We start from the raw sequence: 22,545 nt of genomic DNA, 5'->3' as shown, positions 1-22,545 counted from the left end.
TATGTCACAATATATGTCAGCCATAACTTTAAGTTTGCTAAGCAGAGTATGGACACTAATTATGAGATGTTTTGAAATCAAAAATCAAAACGGCAAGATCCACTAGAGGTTTGCTTTTCTTACATTTCAGCTGACATTGTGTTTTTCTAGTTGTAAAGGTTAAAAACTGGCGTGCCAAACTTGGTCCTGGTCCTTGATTTAGCTTCAACTTGCCTCTACACACCTGCCAGGGGGTTTCTAGTATGCCTAGTAAGAGCTTGATTAGGTGTTTCAGGTGTGTTTAATTGGTGCTGGAGCTAAACTGGCCCTTCATGACCAAGTTTGGGCACCCCTGGGTTAAAACAATGTTAAGATACTGACAAACAGTAGTGTTTCCTTGGACTTGGACTCGATTCGGACTCGGCCCTTTTGGACTCAGACTTGAGTCCGACTCAGCCCCTTTTGGACTTGGACTCGTCTCAGACTCGATTGGTTAAAGACTTGGACTCGACTCTGACTTGACTTAGGTGGACTCGAACCCAACACTACTGTCTCCACCCATGTGTGCTGTGATCTTGTATCAAAATTTAAGCGCTGATCCAACATTCAACGTCTAAACCAAGATAAGTCTGTAGGCCAACTTCCATCATGCTTATTCCATGAACAAGAACATTATCAACTACAATGCTTTGTATTTCATTAGCAGCAAATGATCTTTGACCCCGTCCCCTTCATTTTTCTTTCCCTTTCCTCTTCCTCTTTGTTTTGCAGAACTAGTATTCATTTTCCAAAGCACACAATCAGCTGTGCTCCTGTTTATATCATCCTGAGATTCTGACCTGTGATTCTTCAGTTTTGCAATTTAATGTTCACACATAGATAAATGTGTGCTGTCTGGGTTCAGTTTTGTAATGCTTTAGTTAATGATAATAATAATAATAATAATAATAATAATAATAATATGGTGTAGTTGTGATTTCTGAATAAAAACATGGTCAAACCTGTGCAAAATAAGATATCACAGAAAACATTGAGCGAATTATAACGTGTGAAAACAGGTGAAATGTGTCTTTGTATGAAAAATGAATTAATACTTTAGGAAATTGGGTCAAATAAATCAGTTATATTGTGCTAGCAATCAAGAAAAACTGAAACACACATTATTACAAATCTGTAACCTAAAAATAAAAATGAATTCTGAGCTTAAAAGCTAAATGTATGACAATAAAAACAGTGGCTCAGGATGCTGGAAGACAGAACAACACAAAACACCAAAATAATAAATCAATTGTTGTGACACTACATTATAAACTACATGAGAGAAAAACACGTTCACTCAGCAGGACTCACACACACACTGATCTTACTGTCTATATGAGGATTTATTACACACATTTATTCTGACATGTTATTTCACTGACAGAAGTTCAGCTGCAGAATTAATGTCATGAAGAGAAAACAAGAGACTCTATAACATCTCACTGTCACTGATTCATTATCAGCTCAAAGCATTATGGGTAGAATCTCTCATCAGTCTATTCTGATTCATCAACACAGTTTCACTGATGATCCAATATAATTAACATTAAACCCAGGATAGAGCGGCTGAGTGAATGTGGTCTGGACTGTGTGGATGAGGCTCATTGTGTCAGAGACGCTGTAGAAGGACAGAGTTCCTGCACTGTGATCCACAAACACTCCTATTCTACGAATGATGGACTTTACAGGGAGATCAGTCACTGTATCATTGTGTCTGAATGAGTAACTGGAGGGAGAGCAGAACAAACTCCAGGACTGATCATTATATCCAAACAAACACTCACGACCTGATCCCTTCCTGCTGATGCTCTTATATGACACTGATATAAACACACCATCACCTGCACTCCACTCAATCTCCCAGTAACAGCGTCCACACACACTCTCTCTACACAACACCTGCCAATAATAATCAAATCTGTCTGGATGATCAGGATACGACTGATCTGTGTCAGTGAATGTAATCACTCTGTTGTTCTCAGACAGACGGAGGTGTTTATGTGCTGTGTTCAGATCCAGAGTGAGCTGATGGGAATCTGATGGAGATAAAACACATCAGAATCAGGAATTATGAATCTGTTTGATGTTTTCATGTAGCTGAACTCTTCATGTTCAGTGTATCATCAGTGTCTCAGTACAGATGAGCAGATATCCTGTGCAAATCATCATTTACATCATCAATTATAAAACTCTTCTTTCACCTTCTACAGGAAGAACATGAACACACTCAGTGAGTTTTTCTGCTTGTTTTCTTACTGACTTACATTGTAGGAAGTCGTTCCTGGTCCTGGGAACAATGTTGGTGAATGTGACTGTGGAAATCAACAGACATGAACAGTGTGATTCTCATGATCCTGCATCCATTCCTAACACATTTCTAATATGATGTTCTCCATGATATGAGATGATGATGGACTCGTTTCTGAGAGCAGATGAATCTCCAGGACTTTACCTCTGTCTGAGATCTTCTTGAGCTCCTCTTTGCAGAAATCCTCCAGTTTGTCTCTCAGCTGATGAACAGATTCTCTCAGACCATCAAAAGAGACGAGAGAACTGAAGGGATCATCATTTACGTCTGTAGATTCAGGAGGTGCTGAGAGAGACTGGAAACTCTACAGAAAACAGAAATCAAAACTCATCAGCTCCACACTTCACCCAATAACCTGCACCAACATCAGATTTGACTTGACTGATCTTTAGTAACTCACCTCAATCCAGCACTTTCACAACATCAGCTTCATTCTTCTCATATTCATTAAATCACATTAGAGCTACAGATTCTAGTATTTGACACTTACACTATATATGAACTTTCTAGGAAATTGTTTGGCTGATAAAACATCTGCTAAGAACATAAATGTCCATCGAACAGATCAAACACATCAATGGAGTCTCATTGTAGGGTTGAATAGATTTGAATAGAATAGGAAAAGCAGCTCAAAGGCTACGATTAGATTGACTATTATTTATACTTTAGAGCGTTTAGAGATACTGAAACTTCACAAGGACCCTTAAGACATGCTCAGGTTTGGTTTGGTTTCAATACACTGAAGCATTGTCCACTATGATGGTGTTCTTCTAGATCTGTGTTACCTGCAGGAACTGGATGTGATCCTGTGTGTGTGAAAGCTGCTCCAGCTCAGTGTCTCTCCTCCTCAGATCATTGATCTCCTGCTCCAGTCGCTCCAGTCGTCCTTCAGCTCGACTCACCGCTCGCTTTTCCTGATCTCTGATCAGTCGTATCAGCTCAGAGCGGCTTCTCTCAATGGAGCGGATGAGCTCAGTAAAGATCCTCTCACTGTCCTCCACTGCTGTCTGTGCAGAGCGCTGTTAGGACACACAGTGATTCAGGCTTCAGTGGGACTGAAAGAGACAAGAGAGTCTGAACTGAGACTGAGACAAACTTCTCTTCTTCTCCAGACTCACCTTATGAGACTCCACAGCCTCTCTCAGCTGCTGAAGATCTTTCTCTCTCTGCTGGATTCTCTGCTGGAACGTCTTCTGCGTCTCCTTCAGCTGCTTCTGCAGGACAAACAGATGATAGTGAATGTCACAGAAAACTACTGGCACTAAATCATCATGTGAACAGATGAATCCAGTAAAAGTGGAGCTGATAACTAATGGCTGTAGGTTCAAACTCCAGAAGTGATGATCGGTTACAAACATTATACATGAACTAACATGGCACTGCTTTGGAATTACAGTATAAGGTTCTATCTGACATTTTTGTCCAAATTGAGTTATTCATATATTCTTATTCAGTGACAACTTATTTACATTATATGATGTTTCTTTTGTAAGTTGTGTACATTTTGGGCCTTTTTTTAGAAAACAAAAAGGGTTCTATCTACAGAAGTCTATGGAATGCAAAAACTTCAAAAAGCTCAATATCTCAAAAGTGCTCAGAATGCAGACAGAACCTTATAAATCCAAGGTGCGATGGAGCATGTAGGAATGTTTCACACTACAAGTAGTGAGACTGACACAGATGTGGAGCTTCACATTGACAGTATTTGTTTTTTACACAAAACAGAGACTATTGGATCACTGCAATGAGTATTAACTTGATCTCTAGTTTTTAAATACCTGTTTCTCTGTCCTCTGTTCTGCAGCTGATACAATGTCATGGTTTTTATGTTCAATAATCGTACACAGCACACATATACATTTCTGATCAGTGCGACAGAAAACCTCAAGGATCTTCTCATGTTTCTGGCAGATCATCTCCTGCAGTCGTCCAGTGGCATCAGTCACTTTGTGTGGCTTACGTGAATGAAACTCCTCATGACGGTCAAAATGAGTTTGACAGTAAGATTCCAGACACATCAGACAGGACTTGACGGCTTTGTATTTTCTTCCAGTACAGACGTCACACTGCACATCTCCAGCTCCAGCGTAACAGTCAGCAGGAAGTTTGGTCTTCTTCAGTTTCTCCACCACTTCAGCCAGCATGGTGTTTCTAGCTAAAGCAGGTCTTGGACTGAAGGTCTGTCTGCACTGAGGGCAGCTGTAGACTCTCATCTGATCCTCCTGATCCCAGCAGCCTGTAATACAGCTCTTACAGTAACTGTGTCCACAGGAAGTGGTCACTGGATCCTTCAGGAGATCCAGACACACTGGACACAAGAACTCATCCTGAGAAACTCTTGCTTCTGCCATTTTACTGTATGAATACAGAGACACGAACACAACAGCTCAACTACACTTCAGTGTCTTTTGCCCTGAAATCAGGTGATTCCTGTTTCCTGGTTCTGTGTTTGTGTGACGTGTGTTAAACAGGCGTGTCTACAAGTCTATAAAGAAGGTTCCTCATTCAGACACACACACACACAGACAGTGTAATGCAGTGCATGGTGAGTCTTTACAGAGTCTGTTCTGTTTGTGTTGTTGTGCGTTATTCAGATGAACTGCACCTTTAAATTACAAAACAATTTTTAAATTTGAATTGAGGGAGAAATGAGAAATTTCTAGTCAATTTCACAAATAATTACAAAGCAACAGTGTGTTAATACTTTGAATTAAATATGAAAAATAGTTTTTTGTTGTAAATCATACTCTAAATTACACATTTTAAAAATCATTTTACAATGCATTATGGAGTGGCAGTTTGTTGTGTGAATTTGTGAGTTGTTGAATCATCTTTAAGTGCTGAAAGGATGTTGCAGGAGTTTGTGTGTCAGAATCTAAGGAAACCTGACTCAGCTTTCACTGGCTGATCTGATACTACAGCGATGATAAAAATGAGTCAGAGAGAGGAAATGAAGCGCCTGAGGCTCAATCATAAACACATTGACTCTCTCTCACAGCATTCATGAGAGTTATCAGCGTTTAGGGATATAAATCAAAGTGTGTCTTTGGTCACATTCCTCTCAGATCATGTGTGAGATCATATTCAGTCTCATCTCAGATTAGCTGGAGCTCAAAAGCGGTATATAAATAAAGGTGACTTGACTCAAAGCGCAAGAATTCAGTGAGGATGGACATCAGATACACACGCTTATGTTGAGATGAGCTTCTCCTGTACAAATACACCATCAGCATGTGTAATGTCAGTGTATGGAGCAGCTCAAGCAGTGAACTCAGTCTGATCAACTCAGAAGAGCCAGAATTAGAGAAGATGTTCATATGTTGCTCAACGGCGCCATCTAGTGCTTCTCTAATTCTCAATGTTGGGAACATCTGAGAGAAAAAAAAAGCTTGTTTCCACTCACAATTGCAAGACATAAACTTGAAATTGTCAGAAATATATTATATTAAAAAATGCAATTATATATATTAAATGAAAATATAGAGGTGTCCATTATATATATATATATATATATATATATATATATATAAACAATGACATCCTCATTGTTTAAAGTCTAAAAGCTTTGAAGTACTTAAAGTACTGACAAAAGTGTGTGTTTAATGCAGTTCACGAATGTCACGACCAGCAGCAGTTCTAGAATGAGCAGATATCTGGGGTTTAGAGACATTCATGTATGTGTCAGAATATACAATATGTGCTTATTTAAAAATATACAGTACAGACCAAAAGTTTGGACACACCTTCTCATTCAAAGAGTTTTCTTTATTTTCATGACTATGAAAATTGTAGATTCACACTGAAGGCATCAAAACTATGAATTAACACATGTGGAATTATATACATAACAAAAAAGTGTGAAACAACTGAAAATATGTCATATTCTAGGTTCTTCAAAGTATTCACCTTTTGCTTTGATTACTGCTTTGCACACTCTTGGCATTCTCTTGATGAGCTTCAAGAGGTAGTCACCTGAAATGGTTTTCACTTCACAGGTGTGCCCTGTCAGGTTTAATAAGTGGGATTTCTTGCCTTATAAATGGGGTTGGGACCATCAGTTGTGTTGTGCAGAAGTCAGGTGGATACACAGCTGATAGTCCTACTGAATAGACTGTTAGAATTTGTATTATGGCAAGAAAAAAGCAGCTAAGTAAAGAAAAATGAGTGGCCATCATTACTTTAAGAAATGAAGGTCAGTCATTCCGAAAAATTGGGAAAACTTTGAAAGTGTCCCCAAGTGCAGTCACAAAAACCATCAAGCGCTACAAAGAAACTGGCTCACATGCGGACCGCCCCAGGAAAGGAAGACCAAGAGTCACCTCTGCTGCGGAGGATAAGTTCATCCGAGTCACCAGCCTCAGAAATCGCAGGTTAACAGCAGCTCAGATTAGAGACCAGGTCAATGCCACACAGAGTTCTAGCAGCAGACACATCTCTAGAACAACTGTTAAGAGGAGACTGTGTGAATCAGGCCTTCATGGTAGAATATCTGCTAGGAAACCACTGCTAAGGAGAGGCAACAAGCAGAAGAGACTTGTTTGGGCTAAAGAACACAAGGAATGGACATTAGACCAGTGGAAATCTGTGCTTTGGTCTGAGTCCAAATTTGAGATCTTTGGTTCCAACCACCGTGTCTTTGTGCGACGCAGAAAAGGTAAACGGATGGACTCTACATGCCTGGTTCCCACCGTGAAGCATGGAGGAGGAGGTGTGATGGTGTGGGGGTGCTTTGCTGGTGACATGGCCATCGGCATCTCAATCAGGTAGAACTGAGCCATGTCCTCCAGATACAATCACCAAACTTACTCAGCACCGTCAGCAGATCTCCAGCAACATAGTAATCCATGAGCAGATCCTGCAGAGCAGAAGAGGAGAATGAACAGACAGCACTGAACATCTGACAAACACCACATCACTGATTCATGAACACTGAACAAAACACACCACACAGCTGAATCAATCATTCTCAATGAATCAACTCAACACAATTCACCTGTTTGTGCCTATTTGCTCTTACACTGACTATCACTCTATACAAACAAAAACAATCAGATACAACAAGAATTTCTTGAATATTTTTTTACAATATATACTTTAGATGTAAAGTGACTGTCCTGGAAAGAAAACAGAAATCTACTTTGTGCCTTTTAGAAAACAAAAAATAAAGCCTTCTGTTTAACATTATTTTTTAAACCCCTTGCATTTAAAGAAAAGAAAGACAAAGACATTAGATAAAACCTGAATAACTAGGTATAGAACAAGAAATCAATTAGAACAGAGGAAACTTCACTAGAACAACAAAAAATGTGATAGTTTGCAGGAGTTTGAATATGTTATTTTCCTTTTCTTTTTTTCTTTCGTTCATCTTTTAGTCATTTAGATATAATATCTTCAAAATGAGCATTCAGTCTCATTGACTGCAAAGGATTAGAAGTTAAAAAGATTAGAATGTGAAATAAGATTAAAATGGTAACGGTACCTTTAAATGTTCTAGCTCCAGACTCCAATTAGCTGAAAACTATCCATCCTATCTGAAATTAGAAATAAATTTAAAAAGTAGCAGTTCATGCTTACTGTTGTGTATTGATGTGACATCATCATGTAGGATAGAGGAAGTAAACAGAGGATGCCAAGTTCAATATGGTGTCTGTGTGATTTGAAAAGAGTAAGTTTACAATAATGGCGGCGAGGATGGGATTGGTCCTGTCTGCTGTGTGAGCAGGAGCTTGACAGAATGTGAACAGAGATATTCACAAACAGAGCACAAAGCGCTTGCACTGCTTTGGACATGAACGACTATGGTCGGAAGTTTGATCTGGTCACAGACCACAAGGCATTGGAGGCCATTTTACAGCCATAATTCAAAACCATATGCACGAATCAAAACGTGGGTCTTGAGATTACAGCCCTATGATTGTCGGGTGATTCATATAACTGGAACGCACACCATTGCAGATCCTTACATTGCAGGTCTTCGGTGTGATCCATGCACATAAAGCAGAGGAATCTGTGAGGCTAATAGCTGTTGGATGCCAAGTTATGTCATGGTTCAGTGTATTTGTTTTAAAAGTACTGATGATGCTCTATGAAGTTGTAAGAGGTGATAAGAAAGAAGAAAAAATCCCTCAGGTTTTTGAGCCGAGTGGATTTTGAATGCACCTTCCAAAAGACAAAAATAGCTGAATAAAATTTTCTATATTTTGATACATTCACACCGGCTGAGTTTTTTTACTCGCTCACTGACTGAATATCACTTTCTGGCGAATTCAGAAAACAACAAAGTGCAGATGTGTGTACGAATCTGTAAGTAAGATTGACAGTGTAAACAGTTTCAGTGATTTTAATGGGAGTTTTTGAGAGTGCTTGAACTCTGCATTGTCAGCCCTGTTGACAAAAAAAACAGCATGCTGGTTAGGTAGGTTTTGATGCTGGGATGCTGGTCATGTGCTGGTCCAGGACCAGCTTAAACCAGCTAAAACCAGCTAAAACCAGCATCCCAGCCTCAAAACCTACCTAACCAGCATATGCTGTTTATTTCAACAGGGAGTGAAAATGTTATTTCTTTCTGTACAATTAAAGTGTTATGATTAGTAGCCTAACTTACATTTATTTTATTCACATTAACTTTAATTGTTAAATTCACATTAAATATAAAGTCAGTCTTATTAAAAACCCTAACTGTAATGACCATATTGAACCGGTAAAAAACAGTTCACGCAGACTTAGACAAGACGAGCGTTTGAGGTTAAAAAGTACATAAATTGTCAGATTGTTTAGAAAACAACCAATTGTTTCGCTAGATAAGACCCTTCTTCCTCGGCTGGGATCATTTAGAGCCATTTAAAACGGCATTGAAACGGCACTGAAGTCCATTATATGAAGAGAAATCCTGAAATGTTTTCCTCAAGAAACATAATTTCTTACCGAATGAAGAAAGAAAGACACAAACATCTTGGATAATAAGGGGGTGAGTAAATTACAGTATCTGTAAATTTTTGTTCTGGAAGTGAACTTCTCCTTTAAAGGTGAGAATCGAGATATTTCATGATATAGTTAATGCGTTTAGGAATGTTTAGAACAAAAAGGAAAAAATAAATAAAACGTAAGTCTATTGTGGCTGCTGTGTCACATGATGACACATTCGATGCGTCATTTCTCTTGAACACGGTATCCAGAGATTTCCTCGCATATGAATGCATGTCACCTCAAGTAAGCTTATCTTTTTCCATCACACTTGTTGAAGAGTTAGAATAAGGAAACAACCAAAAAAATACTTACTCAGATCAGTATCCAGATAAACACATACATAATAATAATAAATAATAATGCATTTTATTTAAAGGCGCCTTTCTGAACACCCAAGGACACCTTACAGCAAACAACCAATAAAATAATAACAATAAAAAAATATAAAATTTACAGCATAATTACATCCATCACACATCAAAGATAAAAGAAAAGAATGCTGCAATTCACACATAAGCCTGAGTAAAAAGATGAGTTTTTAGACGGGATTTAAAAATTTGAAGACTGTCACAATTCCGTATGTTGGAGGGAAGCGAATTCCACAGCCAAGGCGCCACAAAACTAAAAGTTCTCGCTCCCATTGTAGTTAAGTGAATACGTGGCAACACAAGAGAAATAGAGTGAGATGATCTCAGAGAACGAGAAGGAGTATAAATGTTTAAAAGATCGGTGAGATACGGAGGAGCCAAATTATGTAAAGCCTTAAATGTGAGAAGCAGAATTTTAAAATCAATACGGTACTTAACTGGAAGCCAATGTAATTGTTGTAGAATTGGAGTGATATGCTCGCATAAAGGAGTCCTAGACAGGACACGAGCTGCTGAATTTTGAACCAATTGAAGTTTACGTTGAAGTTTTGTAGGAAGACCAGAGAGAAGAGCATTACAGTAATCAATCCGTGAAGTGACCAGCGCATGAATTAAAATTGCTGTGCTGCTCTTAGTGAGAGAAGGACGTAGGCGGTTAATATTACACAAATGAAAATATGCGGCACGTGTAATGTTATTTACATGTGCTTCAAAGGAGAGTGTGCTGTCCAGAATGACACCCAGACTCCTGACCTGCTGAGAAGGATAGATTTCAGTACTATCAATAACTAAAGAAGGACAATCAGATTTAGCCAAAGTTGATTTAGTACCTACTAATAAAACTTCGGTTTTGTCACTATTTAGTTTAAGGAAATTACCTGAAAGCCAAGCTTTAATTTCAGATAAACATTCATTCAAAACAGGTCGAGGAGAAGAACTAGAAAGTTTAGAAGATAAATATAACTGAGTGTCATCAGCATAGCAATGGAAATTAATACCGTGTTTCCTAAAAATAAAACCAAGAGGAAGTAAATAGATCATAAATAAAAGAGGCCCTAAGACAGATCCCTGAGGAACTCCAGAGGTAACTATAAGTGATCGTGATTTATAATTTTTTATTTGGACATATTGATTACGACCGGTGAGGTATGATCTAAACCAGGACAGGGGGGTGCCTGTGACTCCTATAGATACTAGCCTGTCCAAGAGTATCTTGTGCGAGATAGTATCAAATGCAGCACTAAGATCAAGTAGGACTAGTATAGTCAGAAGACCAGAATCAGCTGCTAATAACAAATCATTAGTTATTTTAACCAAGGCCGTCTCTGTACTATGATGAGAACGAAATCCTGATTGGAAACGTTTATATAATGCATTCTTGGAAAGGTGTTCATGAATTTGAGCTTTGACACACTTTTCCAATATTTTAGTAATGAATGGTAGGTTAGAAATCGGTCTATAGTTTTCAAAATTCAATGGATCAGCCCCTATTTTTTTAAGAATGGGAGTAATTACAGCGGTTTTCATAGAAGACGGTACATGCCCGGTATCAAGCGAAGAATGAATAATTTTAGTAAATAATGAGGACAGTGACGGTAAACAGGCTTTAACCAAGCAAGTAGGCATTGGGTCGAGCTGACAAGTGGAAGATTTAGATCTTTGAATATAATCCTGTATCTCTGCTGTAGATGGTAAAGTAAAAGAATTAAAAGTAGAGTGTATAGTCATTTGTGGGACTAAGAGACTAAGAGGATTGTGATCTAAGTTACTGGTAGCCAATTGCTGATGGATCTTATGAATTTTTGACTCGAAGAAAGTCATAAAATTATTACATTGTTCTGTAGAACACAGGCTTAAAGGCATGGCGTCTGCTGGACATGAAACCTTCTTTACTACAGAAAAAAGAGATCTAGAGTTTCCTTCGCTGGCTCCAATTATATTAGTATAATAATCTAATTTTGCTTTAGACAGAGCTTCCTTATAGTGGTACATATGATCACTCAACATATCTTTGTGTACCATTAGGCCAGATTTAGCATATAGTCGTTCAAGCCTACGTCCCTTAGCTTTGAGTAGACGCAGATCAGGGGTAAACCATGGAGCAAAAACATCCAAGATCTCAGTTAATCCACTGTTATAAAAGGAAATCAGAGCGTCAGGAGTGGAGAAATTCACTTGGTTTGAGAAACAAACAGTTTATCAGCAAGGTTAGAGACATCAATGTTCTTAATGTTCCAAAAAGTGATACTATGGCCCGTCTTTAACTTAAAAACTGTCAACTGAGCACAGAAAGAGACTAGAAAATGATCTGATAGAGACAGGTCAGAAACAATACAATTATATGGTGCTAAACCAGAGCAGCAGATAAGGTCAAGAATATGACCTTTAGAGTGAGTAGGAGAGTTCACAAACTGCTGCAAGCCAAAACTGTCCAAACAAGATAAAAAAATCACATGTACTAGCATTTCTCAGATTGTCCAAATGAATGTTAAAATCACCCAACATAATTACATTGGAAGACATGGCACACAGATCAGTTAAAAGCTCAGAAAGTTCAGATAAAAAACTTGAGTTATTTTTAGGGGGGCGATAAACAGTAATGAGAATAGTTGGTGTTGCCCCGTTTATCTTTATGGCAATGCATTCAAAAGAAGAATATGTGGGCACAGTCAATTGTGATACTTTCCATTTATCCTTATAGAGAATCGCAAGACCCCCACCCCGGCCGGTAGCGCGGGATTTACAAATAAAAGTATAACCTGGAGGAACAGACTCATTCAAATGAAAGTAGTCACCGTGTTTCTGCCAGGTTTCAGTTAAACAGAAAAAATCCAACTTACGGTCAGACAACACGTCATGTAATAAAGGTCCTTTACCAGAGAGCGAGCGGATGTTAAGCAATCCAAATGACAGGTTGTTTTTACTGGAATCGATACCTGACGATCTTTTAAGATTGGAGAGGACGCTGTGGTCAACAATCCGCGCCGACCTCCGTGTTGGACGAGGTTTCTGCGACCAAAATGACCGTATTTTACACGAATCATTAGTGCTGTAAGATCGACGGGATCCACGGTGAACATATTTCCGACGGTACTGGCTGGTGATGTCTGGATGAAAGCGTAGTGTTGATGGAGGATCAGTGAAGCGCAGCCGAAGTTGGAGAAGTTCCTCCGCCGAGTACTGAAGCATCGATCCCGCGGGATGGAATAAGGCAGAACAAATGGCGATCATCATAGCCCACAGGCAAATGATCCGGCCAAGTAAGTCGGTGATCTTCATGATTGTTATTTCCAAGCTGGAGGCGCTTCCGTATTAGGGGTGCAACAATCAACAGGTACACACACCATCGACGAGGAGCAACAGAGGCAAAAGAAATCGCTACAATGAGTAGCTAAGATATACTCGTTGGCTATAGTAAAATTGCAGAGTCAAATAACTTGGGCACAGATTAAACAAATTCTTAATAAAAACAATTAAAATAAAATTTCATCACAGGAGCAGCGGCAGCTAACAGCGCCAGCGTTCACTCCGGAAGTACATCACGGAGATGTCTATCTGACATCTGCAGAGTTTGCTCATCTGCAATACATTTCTGAGATGTTTCCTGTCATATGTCCAATAGACGTTTAGAAGACGTCTTTAGGATGTTTCTGATCTAGAATGTATGTACGTCTTAAAGCCGTCCAGCAGATGTTTGTACACAGAAGATGCTTTCCAGATAGAGCAATCTTTACACAAGTCTTGCAGACATATGTGAGTAAAAAAACGTGAACGAGGATATGTTCAAGGAAGTGTAATTGTAGGAAGTGTAACCTCATAAACCATGTTCACATAATTTCTGTCATTTCAGGAATCCTCATAAACCATATAAACCTGTACACATTAAAAGTTGCCTGTAAAGAAAACAAAGAATGTACAAATAAAGTCATCCGATCTAAATATTAACAATAAACACCATTTCAACATTCCTCAAATGTCTGTGGCCCCCAGGATACAAAAATCTTTTCAGGGTGTTTTCAAAATGCTGGCACAAAAACACCATTTATACATCATTCATGGAACATTTTTCTGAAATGGGGCAACATAAGGTGAATAATGAAAATAATTTATTGACTGTCTCTGATCATTTGAATTAAAAAGTCATTTTGATAGTAATAATAAACAAATATGAAACTACAATAATAACTAAATATCTGACTTTCATCAACACAAACAGAGGTTGAGAAAAGCAAAGAAACACATGGTCACTAAGCAGGATTCACACACACACACTGATCTTATTGTCTCTATGATTACAAACATTTATTCTGACTGCAGTATTAATGTCATGAAGAGAAAAGAAGAGACTCTATAACATCTCACTGTTACTGATTCATCAGCTCAAAGCATTATGGGTAGAATCTCTCATCAATCTGTTCTAATTCATCAACACAGTTTCACTGATGAATCAGAAAAAACATAAAACCCAGGATAGAGCGGCTGAGTGAATGTGGTCTGGACTGTGTGGATGAGGCTCATTGTGTCAGAGACGCTGTAGAAGGACAGAGTTCCTGCACTGTGATCCACAAACACTCCTGTTCTACTGCTGATGGACTTTACAGGGAGATCAGTCTCTGTGTTATTGTGTATGAATGAGAAACTGAAGGGAGTGCAGTACAAACTCCAGGACTGATCATTATATCCATACAAACACTCATCATCTCCCTTCCTGCTGATGCTCTTATATGACACTGATATAAACACACCATCATCTCCACTCCACTCAATCTCCCAGTAACAGCGTCCACACACACTCTCTCTACACAACACCTGAAAATACTCATCAAATCTGTCGGGATGATCAGGATACGACTGATCTGTGCCAGTGTTAGTAATCACTCTGTTGTTCTCAGACAGACGGAGGCGTTTATTCACTGTGTTCAGATCCAGAGTGAGCTGATGGGAATCTGATGGAGATAAAACACATCAGAATCAGGAATTATGAATCTGTTTGATGTTTTCATGTAGCTGAACTCTTCATGTTCAGTGTATCATCAGTGTGTCAGTACAGATGAGCAGATATCCTGTGCAAATCATCATTTACATCATCAGTTATAAAACTCTTCTTTTCCCTACAGGAAGAACATGAACACACTCAGTGAGTTTTTCTGCTTGTTTTCTTACTGACTTACATTGTAGAAACTCCTTCCTGGTCCTGGTGAATGTGGCTGTGGAAATCAACAGACATGAACAGTGTGATTCTCATGATCCTGCATCCATTCCTAACACATTTCTAATATGATGTTCTCCATGATATGAGATGATGATGGACTCGTTTCTGAGAGCAGATGAATCTCCAGGACTTTACCTCTGTCTGAGATCTTCTTGAGCTCCTCTTTGCAGAAATCCTTCAGTTTGTCTTTCAGCTGATGGACAGATTCTCTCAGACCATCAAAAGAGACGAGAGAAATGAAGGGATCGTCATTTATGTCTGTAGATTCAGGAGGTGCTGAGAGAGACTGGAAACTCTACAGAAAACAGAAATCAAAACTCATCAGCTCCACACTTCACCCAATAACCTGCACCAACATCAGATTTGACTTGACTGATCTTTAGTAACTCACCTCAATCCAGCACTTTCACAGCATCGGCTTCATTCTTCTCATATTCATTAAATCACATTAGAGCTACAGATTCTAGTATTTGACACTTACACTATACTTTCTGGGAACTAGTTTGGATGATAAATAATAATAATAATAATAATAATAATAATAATAGTTTTTATTTATACAGCACCTTTGCAGCGCTCAAGGACACTTGAATGACACTCAAAAAGAATGACACTCAAAAGTTGACAATGATGACAAACAATAGCTAATAGAAACAGTAAAAGAGCATTATGTAGACGGGGCAACATATAGCAGAAAAGAATCAGGCACAACAAATACAAAAATTAAGGATGGTAACATTCAGAAAATGAGTTCTGAGTAATGATTTAAATTCAGAAATATTATTAACACAACAGAGTGAGCAAGGGAAAGAATTCAAGAGTTTTGGTGAAACAACACTGAATGATCTGCCCCCCATTGAAGAGAGGTGATGTTGAGGGACAACGACAAGGCTAGAGTCAGAAGATCGAAGTGAACGATGTGAAGTGTAGTGGAGAAGCAGGTTACAAAGATACAGGGAGCCAAGCCATGCAGTGATCTGAAAGTGAGCAGGAGGATTTTGAATTTAATCCGACATGCTACTGGAAGCCAGTGGAGATCATACAAAATTGGGGTGATATGCGAACACTTGGTGTTGGTAAGTATTCTAGCTGCAGAGTTTTGAATGTATTGTAAGCTGGAAACAAAGCTTGCAGGTAAACCATTAAGAGGCCATTACAGTAATCAAGATGTAATGTAACAAATGCATGGACAACAGTTTCAGTGTCTTTGACACTGATAAAGGGACAGAGCTGGGCAATGTGACATAGATGAAAGAATACTGATTTTGTGATCGAGTTTATATAAGCCTGAAACGAGAGAGAGGAATCAAATATTACACCTAAATTTTTAATAGTGCTTGATGTTTTAATGTATGAACCAGCAATCTCTCAGGTGAATCTCTCAGACTGACCAGATAGATTTGGTAGATAAATATTCTTTGTGGAAGGAAGGAACAGCAAAACTCACTTGAAGCTAGAGCATCCTGGGGTGGAGGTTTGGTAAGCTTATTAATCATGGTATATATTGTTTTTGGCCTGTTGCTTGATTTATATATTGTAGCAGAGACAAAATTAGAACGAGTGGAGTTCAGAGCAGATTTGTATTTTTTGAGGTGCTTGAAAAAGCTAAATGGTGAACAGTAAGGCTGGTTTTCCTGTAGAGGCGCTCAAGCTGTCTACAAGTAGCCTTTAGGGTACAGAGTTCAGGAATGTACCAAGGAATCTGTAAGATTTCTGTAAGATTCTGTAAGATTTCAGAAATTATGGAGTGGTAATGAGATAATATCAGAGAGGGGGAAGAGATATCAAAGACAATAGAGAGATTAAAAGGCACAAAATGATGCAGTATCAACAGCTTTGAGATTGTGATAGGATATAACAGTCATAGGTCATTTTCATCTGCTAAGAACACAAATGTCCATCTAACCGCTTATGGAGTCTCATTGTAGGGTTGAGTAGATTTGCTCAGGAAGCTTAAAAAGAAGCTTAAAACACGCTCAGGTTTTCTTCATGATTGAATTAATCAATGTGTTACAGGCAAATAAAAATCAATTTTATCAGGTTTAAGAATCACCTAATCCATTTTTGATAAACTCAGAATCTGTACTGTCGCTTCACTGATTTCAACATGACTTAAAAAATCAGAAGGAAAAGAGAGGTATAAAGTTAAAATGTTAGTGAAGTTTTGAACTGTTGGTGGCACTAGTTGTTTTTGACAGTTAAATATATCTTCCAGAAGAAAAAGCTCAGAGAAATTATTAGTAAGAGATTTCCACAGCTGAAAGTCATTTGTAAGCGGCGTCTCTTTCAGAAGAAGATGATGAGATGAGAGTCTCAGGGCCGGCCCGTGGCATAGGCGAAATAGGCAAATGCTAGGGGCGATGCCAATCCCTAAGGGCGCCAAAATGCAAGGTTTTTTTTTTTTTTTTTTTTAAATATCTGCTTTTTTAGAACAAATACTATTTAGATCCTATGAATTTAAAACATTACAAAAAAATGATCATACCACAAAAACATAACGGTTTTGTTGCTCTCCCGACTCACCCCGGTTCGAAGCATGATTAATCCCCCCGCACAGCCGCACTTCCATATACATAAGTCACCTGACTGTGATAGTTGCTAATATACATATACATATACATATAGCACTATGTCAAAAAGAGTGAAGCCCCGGTGCCCAGGGAAGAAAAAAGAGAAGAACAACAAAAGCGGGATAGAGACAGAGATAATGTGCTGTAATGAACAATGTCATTTAAAAAAAAAAAACCTAGATGAGGTAAAAGTTTGTGAACAAACTTTATGGCCTAGTCTAGAAAGCCTAGTTTAAAAGTTTAAAATAACATAAGGACAATGTCTGGAATTCCAGAGATCTGAGATTTTTTTGTGTCATGTGATAACACATTTTAATGATATTTTTACGTTATAGTTGTGTGGTATTTGGGTATTTATGTTTTTTTTTATTTGAATTGGCTAATTTAGTAGTGTTTGTATATAACTGGGCTTAAAGGAGTCCACTTCCAGGACAACAATTTACAAATAATTTACTCACCCCCTTGTCATCCAAGATGTTCATGTCTTTCTGTCTTCAGTCGTAAAGAAATGATTGTTTTTTGAGGAAATCATTTCAGGATTTCTCTCCATATAATGGACCCGATTTTGAACTTCCAAAATGTAGTGTAAATGCAACTTTAAATGGCTCTAAATAATCCCAGCCGAGGAAGAAGGGTCTTATCTAGTTAAAGGATCTGTCATTTTTTTCGAAAAATAAAAATGTATATACTTTTTAAGCACAAAAGCTCATGTAGCACAGGCTCTGGGATGCGCATCCATGACGCTACGAATTAGTGATGGGTCGTTCTTGAACGATGCGTTCATTTTGAATGAATCTTTAATGTGACTCGGGAAGAACGAGTCGTCTCAGGAAGTGATTCATTCAGTCAGGTTCTGTACTGGAATTAGTTCACCTGTTTTGAGTCTTTGGGTTTTTCGAGTGGTTCGTTAATCTTATGTGGCTGTCACGTGATGAACGAATGACTCAAACCCGAAAACTTGTCAGATAAGAGGTGAGGTGAGCGAATCATAGACTAAAGACCCAGGGAAACAATGAATGAATCTTTTCTGTTTCTTATAGCATTATAGTTTTGTCTTGTTTGTAGTGTGATCAGTGTTTGTGTAAGCAGTAGATGTGTTAGGGAAGTAACACGTAACATTTTAATTATATTTTGCTAAAATGAACGAAATGATTAGAAAAAAAGATTCTTTCATTTTGCTGAGCAAGACTTAAAGTTCTGTGTTGGTAAAATGATCCGAACTTCCCATCACTACTATGAATCACGTCTAAGTTCATCATCTGTGTACTCCGGCTCAGAAAGGTAGAGAATGGTGAAAAACATCTAATTTTCTCCTACAACTTCAGAATCGTCTGACATCGTTGTAGCTTTTTGTTTGTAAACAGCGTTTGACTTACTTGGACTTTCTTAGTTTTTGTAAACACTGGGTCTGTGGTTCCACGTGACCTTTCAACATGATTCAGTAGTACGTAGCGTTGTGGACGCGCATCCCAGAGCCTGTGCTACACCAGCTTTTGTGCTTAAAAAATATACAAATTTTTATTTTCCAAAAAAAATAGCAGATCGTTTTGCTAGATAAGACCCTTCTTCCTCGGTTGGGATCATTTAGAGCCTTTGAAGCTGCATTTAAACTACATTTTGGAAGTTTACAACCCATTGTATGGAGAAAAATCCTGAAATGTTTTCCTCAAAAACCATAATTTCCTCACGACTGAAGACAGAAAGACATAAACATCTTGGATGACAAAGGGGTGAGTATATTACTTGTGAATTGTTGTTCTGGAAGTCAAGTTCTCCTTTAATAAAAATAGCAACATTTTATGGAAAATTCACTTAAAAGAAGTACGTTTCACGTTTTAATTTGTGGTGATAACGTTAGAAAGGGCTAGTTTTGTGCGGAAATATTATTATTCTTGCTGTTTGTGTTAATTTTATAATGTGACTTAGGCAGCATCTATATTTTTATCGTTTTACTTGAAACTATTTAAAATAAGGTTAATTTTCCATAACCAATATTAACAAAAATAATTTATGCTGTTACAAGTTATTGTTCATTGTTAATTCAAGTTAGTTAATACATTCACTAATATTAACAAATGCTACCTTATTGTAAGTGTTGCCATTTCACTATTACCAGCTACAAGAAAATGTAGCCTAAAACCCAATAGTCAAATATATCCTGTGTATCTCTCTTCAGATGCACTTTTTAAATATCTAGCTATGCAGTTTTTGTGTAAATGTTTAAACACAATGATTATTGGTGGAATGGACTCTAAGGCAAGGGGCGCCAGCTAAAATCTTGCCTAGGGCAGCAAATTGGCCAGGGCTGGCCCTGGAGAGTCTGACTGATGATTACATAATAAGACACTGATGAAATGTTTCTCTGTGAGTCTCCTGTCACAGCAGGATGTGTCTCAAGTCCACTATGATGATGTTCTTCTAGATCTGTGTTACCTGCAGGAACTGGATGTGATCCTGTGTGTGTGAAAGCTGCTCCAGCTCAGTGTCTCTCCTCCTCAGATCATTGATCTCCTGCTCCAGTCGCTCCAGTCGTTCTTCATCTCGACTCACCGCTCGCTTTTCCTGATCTCTGATCAGTCGTATCAGCTCAGAGCGGCTTCTCTCAATGGAGCGGATGAGCTCAGTAAAGATCCTCTCACTGTCCTCCACTGCTGTCTGTGCAGAGCGCTGTTAGGACACACAGTGATTCAGGCTTCAGTGGGACTGAAAGAGACAAGAGAGTCTGAACTGAGACTGAGACAAACTTCTCTTCTTCTCCAGACTCACCTTATGAGACTCCACAGCCTCTCTCAGCTGCTGAAGATCTTTCTCTCTCTGCTGGATTCTCTGCTGGAACGTCTTCTGCGTCTCCTTCAGCTGCTTCTGCAGGACAAACAGATGATAGTGAATGTCACAGAAAACTACTGGCACTAAATCATCATGTGAACAGATGAATCCAGTAAAAGTGGAGCTGATAACTAATGGCTGTGGGTTTAAATTTCAGAAATAATGAAAGGTTACAAACATACATGAATTTGCATTAAAAAATTAAGGCTTGTTTCACATTGCAAGCATACATATCATAAAAGTGAAACTGAAACAAACAGAGTTTAACACTGACAGTGTTTCTATGTTCTGTGTAATTAAACTGCAGCTCAACACAGAAAATAAACTATTGGAGACTATTAAAGACTATTGTATCACTGCACTGAGTATTAACTTAATCTCTAGTTTTAAATACCTGTTTCTCTGTCCTCTGTTCTTCAGCTGATACAATGTCATGGTTTTTATGTTCACTAATCGTACACAGCACACATATACATTTCTGATCAGTGCGACAGAAAACCTCAAGGATCTTCTGATGTTTCTGGCAGATCATCTCCTGCAGTCGTCCAGTGGCATCAGTCAAATTGTGTCTCTTTCCTTTAAAGAAACTCTCATGTTGTTCAAGGTGATTCTGACAGTAAGAGTTCAGACACACCAGACAGGACTTGATGGCTTTGTATTTTGTTCCAGTACAGACGTCACACTGCACATCTCCAGCTCCAGCGTAACAGTCAGCAGGAAGTTTGGTCTTCTTCAGTTTCTCCACCACTTCAGCTAAGATGGTGATTCTAAGTAAAGCAGGTCTTGGACTGAAGGTCTGTCTGCACTGAGGGCAGCTGTAGACTCTCATCTGATCCTCCTGATCCCAGCAGCCTGTAATACAGCTCTTACAGTAACTGTGTCCACAGGGAATGGCCACTGGATCCTTCAGGAGATCCAGACACACTGGACACAAGAAATCTGCCTCTGCCATTTTACTGCATGAATACAGAGACAAACACACAACAGCTCAACTACACTTCAGTTTCTCTTTCCCTAAACTGATGAGTTGAACTATTTTCCTGGATTTGTGTTTGAGTGACAAACACACGTTTGAGTTTAAAACAGGTTTGTCTGCGAATCTGTAAAGCAGGTTCCTCATTCTTGCTCCTGTACAGTCTCTCTGTCACACACACACACACAGAGTAATGTAGTGAGGTGCGTCTTTACAGTGTCTGTTCTGTTCATGTCAATGTTGTTGTCATTCAGTCATTTTAATTTAGTTAAATGTTTAGTAATGTTATCATGTACTCCTATTGTCATTTTGTCATAATAGTTTTTATTTTAAACATTACAATTAGGTTTAATTTGTTTCTATTTTATTTTTAGTCAATTTAATTTGTAATTGTAGTAAGCCGTCTTCAATTAGAAATGTTGCCTTAGTAACTAAATTATAGATGCAGCAGCAGCAGGTAGACAGCTGTGAATGAGCATGTTGCAAATATGCATAAGCAAATATGAACCTGTTATTTTACACTGAAAGTCTTTCTTTTGTCAAGAGCATCATGATGTTTGTGCTGATTTGTGTCAGCAGGCGGCGCTGTTCTGTGAGTCACACTGGGCTCTTGGACAGAAACCATGCAGCTTGCCGGCATGATGTCTATCATGGCAAAAACAGGTAAAAATCAGTTACAAAATAGATAAAGGAATTAATAAACATGTTAAAAGTGAAATTAAAGAAAGGGTAAATTTTTTTTTTTTTCTTTTCATTTTAAGTTTTCCCACTGACACTTTACTAATCATGTCCTGTAGAGAGCTTTCTGAATCAAACCATTGTCTGATGACATTACAGGAATCTTTCATTCTGTCATGATTTGCATGTTTGGGTGAACTGATCAGTGTTAGTACAGATACCTGTGTACAGAATCGAGTCTGTGGACTGAATCGATGGTCATCAGCATCTCAGTCAGGTAGAACTGAGCCATGTCCTCCAGATACAATCATCAAACTTACTCAGCAGTGTCAGCAGATCTCCAGCGACATAGTAATCCATGAGCAGATCCTGCAGAGCAGAAGAGGAGAGAATGAACAGACAGCACTGAACATCTGACAAACACCACATCACTGATTCATGAACACTGAACAAAACACACCACACAACTGAATCATTCTCAATGAATCAACTCAACACAATTCACCCGTTTGGTGTCCATTTGCTCTTTTTATATTGACTATCACTATATACAAACCAATACAATCAGATACAACAAGAACTTCTTAAATATTTCTTAGAATATATACTGATAAATTCAACATTAA

General features: G+C 38.4%; 1 protein-coding gene across 3 annotated transcripts; it reads right to left on the bottom strand.

The window, feature by feature from the left end:
* Window positions 1-1,207: 1,207 nt before the first annotated feature.
* Window positions 1,208-21,423, bottom strand: LOC127176255 (tripartite motif-containing protein 16-like). Of its 3 annotated transcripts, XM_051127838.1 has the most exons (7): window positions 20,768-21,407; window positions 4,105-4,209; window positions 3,445-3,540; window positions 3,112-3,345; window positions 2,471-2,630; window positions 2,283-2,330; window positions 1,208-2,054 (listed from the first exon to the last, which is right to left on the bottom strand). In XM_051127838.1, exons 1-7 carry the CDS (start codon window positions 21,218-21,220, stop codon window positions 1,528-1,530), a joined length of 1,623 nt encoding a protein of 540 aa, XP_050983795.1. In that variant the 5' UTR covers window positions 21,221-21,407; the 3' UTR covers window positions 1,208-1,527. The 3 variants fall into 3 exon arrangements, with proteins under 3 accessions (XP_050983795.1, XP_050983794.1, XP_050983797.1); XM_051127837.1 differs by lacking the exon at window positions 20,768-21,407 and having other exon boundaries at window positions 1,212-2,054; window positions 4,105-4,722; XM_051127840.1 differs by lacking the exons at window positions 1,208-2,054; window positions 2,283-2,330; window positions 2,471-2,630; ... (1 more) ...; window positions 3,445-3,540; window positions 4,105-4,209 and adding exons at window positions 13,556-14,606; window positions 14,832-14,867; window positions 15,008-15,167; window positions 19,876-20,109; window positions 20,209-20,304 and having other exon boundaries at window positions 20,663-21,423.
* Between the last annotated feature and the right edge of the window lie 1,122 nt (window positions 21,424-22,545).

The sequence above is a fragment of the Labeo rohita genome, chromosome 14 (assembly GCF_022985175.1).
Source record: "Labeo rohita strain BAU-BD-2019 chromosome 14, IGBB_LRoh.1.0, whole genome shotgun sequence".
NCBI lineage: Eukaryota > Metazoa > Chordata > Actinopteri > Cypriniformes > Cyprinidae > Labeo > Labeo rohita.
Note: the sequence above shows the minus strand (reverse complement) of the source record. Positions and strands in the feature narration are given on the sequence as shown.

Excerpts from the sequence above, each read along its gene's own strand:
- LOC127176255 (XM_051127837.1), bottom strand. The coding sequence starts at position 4,677 with ATGGCAGAAGCAAGAGTTTCTCAGGATGAGTTCTTGTGTCCAGTGTGT. Across the intron at positions 3,346-3,444 it reads AGGCTGTGGAGTCTCATAAG|CGCTCTGCACAGACAGCAGT; the intron begins GTGAGTCTGGAG and ends GTGTCCTAACAG. Across the intron at positions 2,055-2,282 it reads CAGGAACGACTTCCTACAAT|ATTCCCATCAGCTCACTCTG; the intron begins GTAAGTCAGTAA and ends TATCTCCATCAG.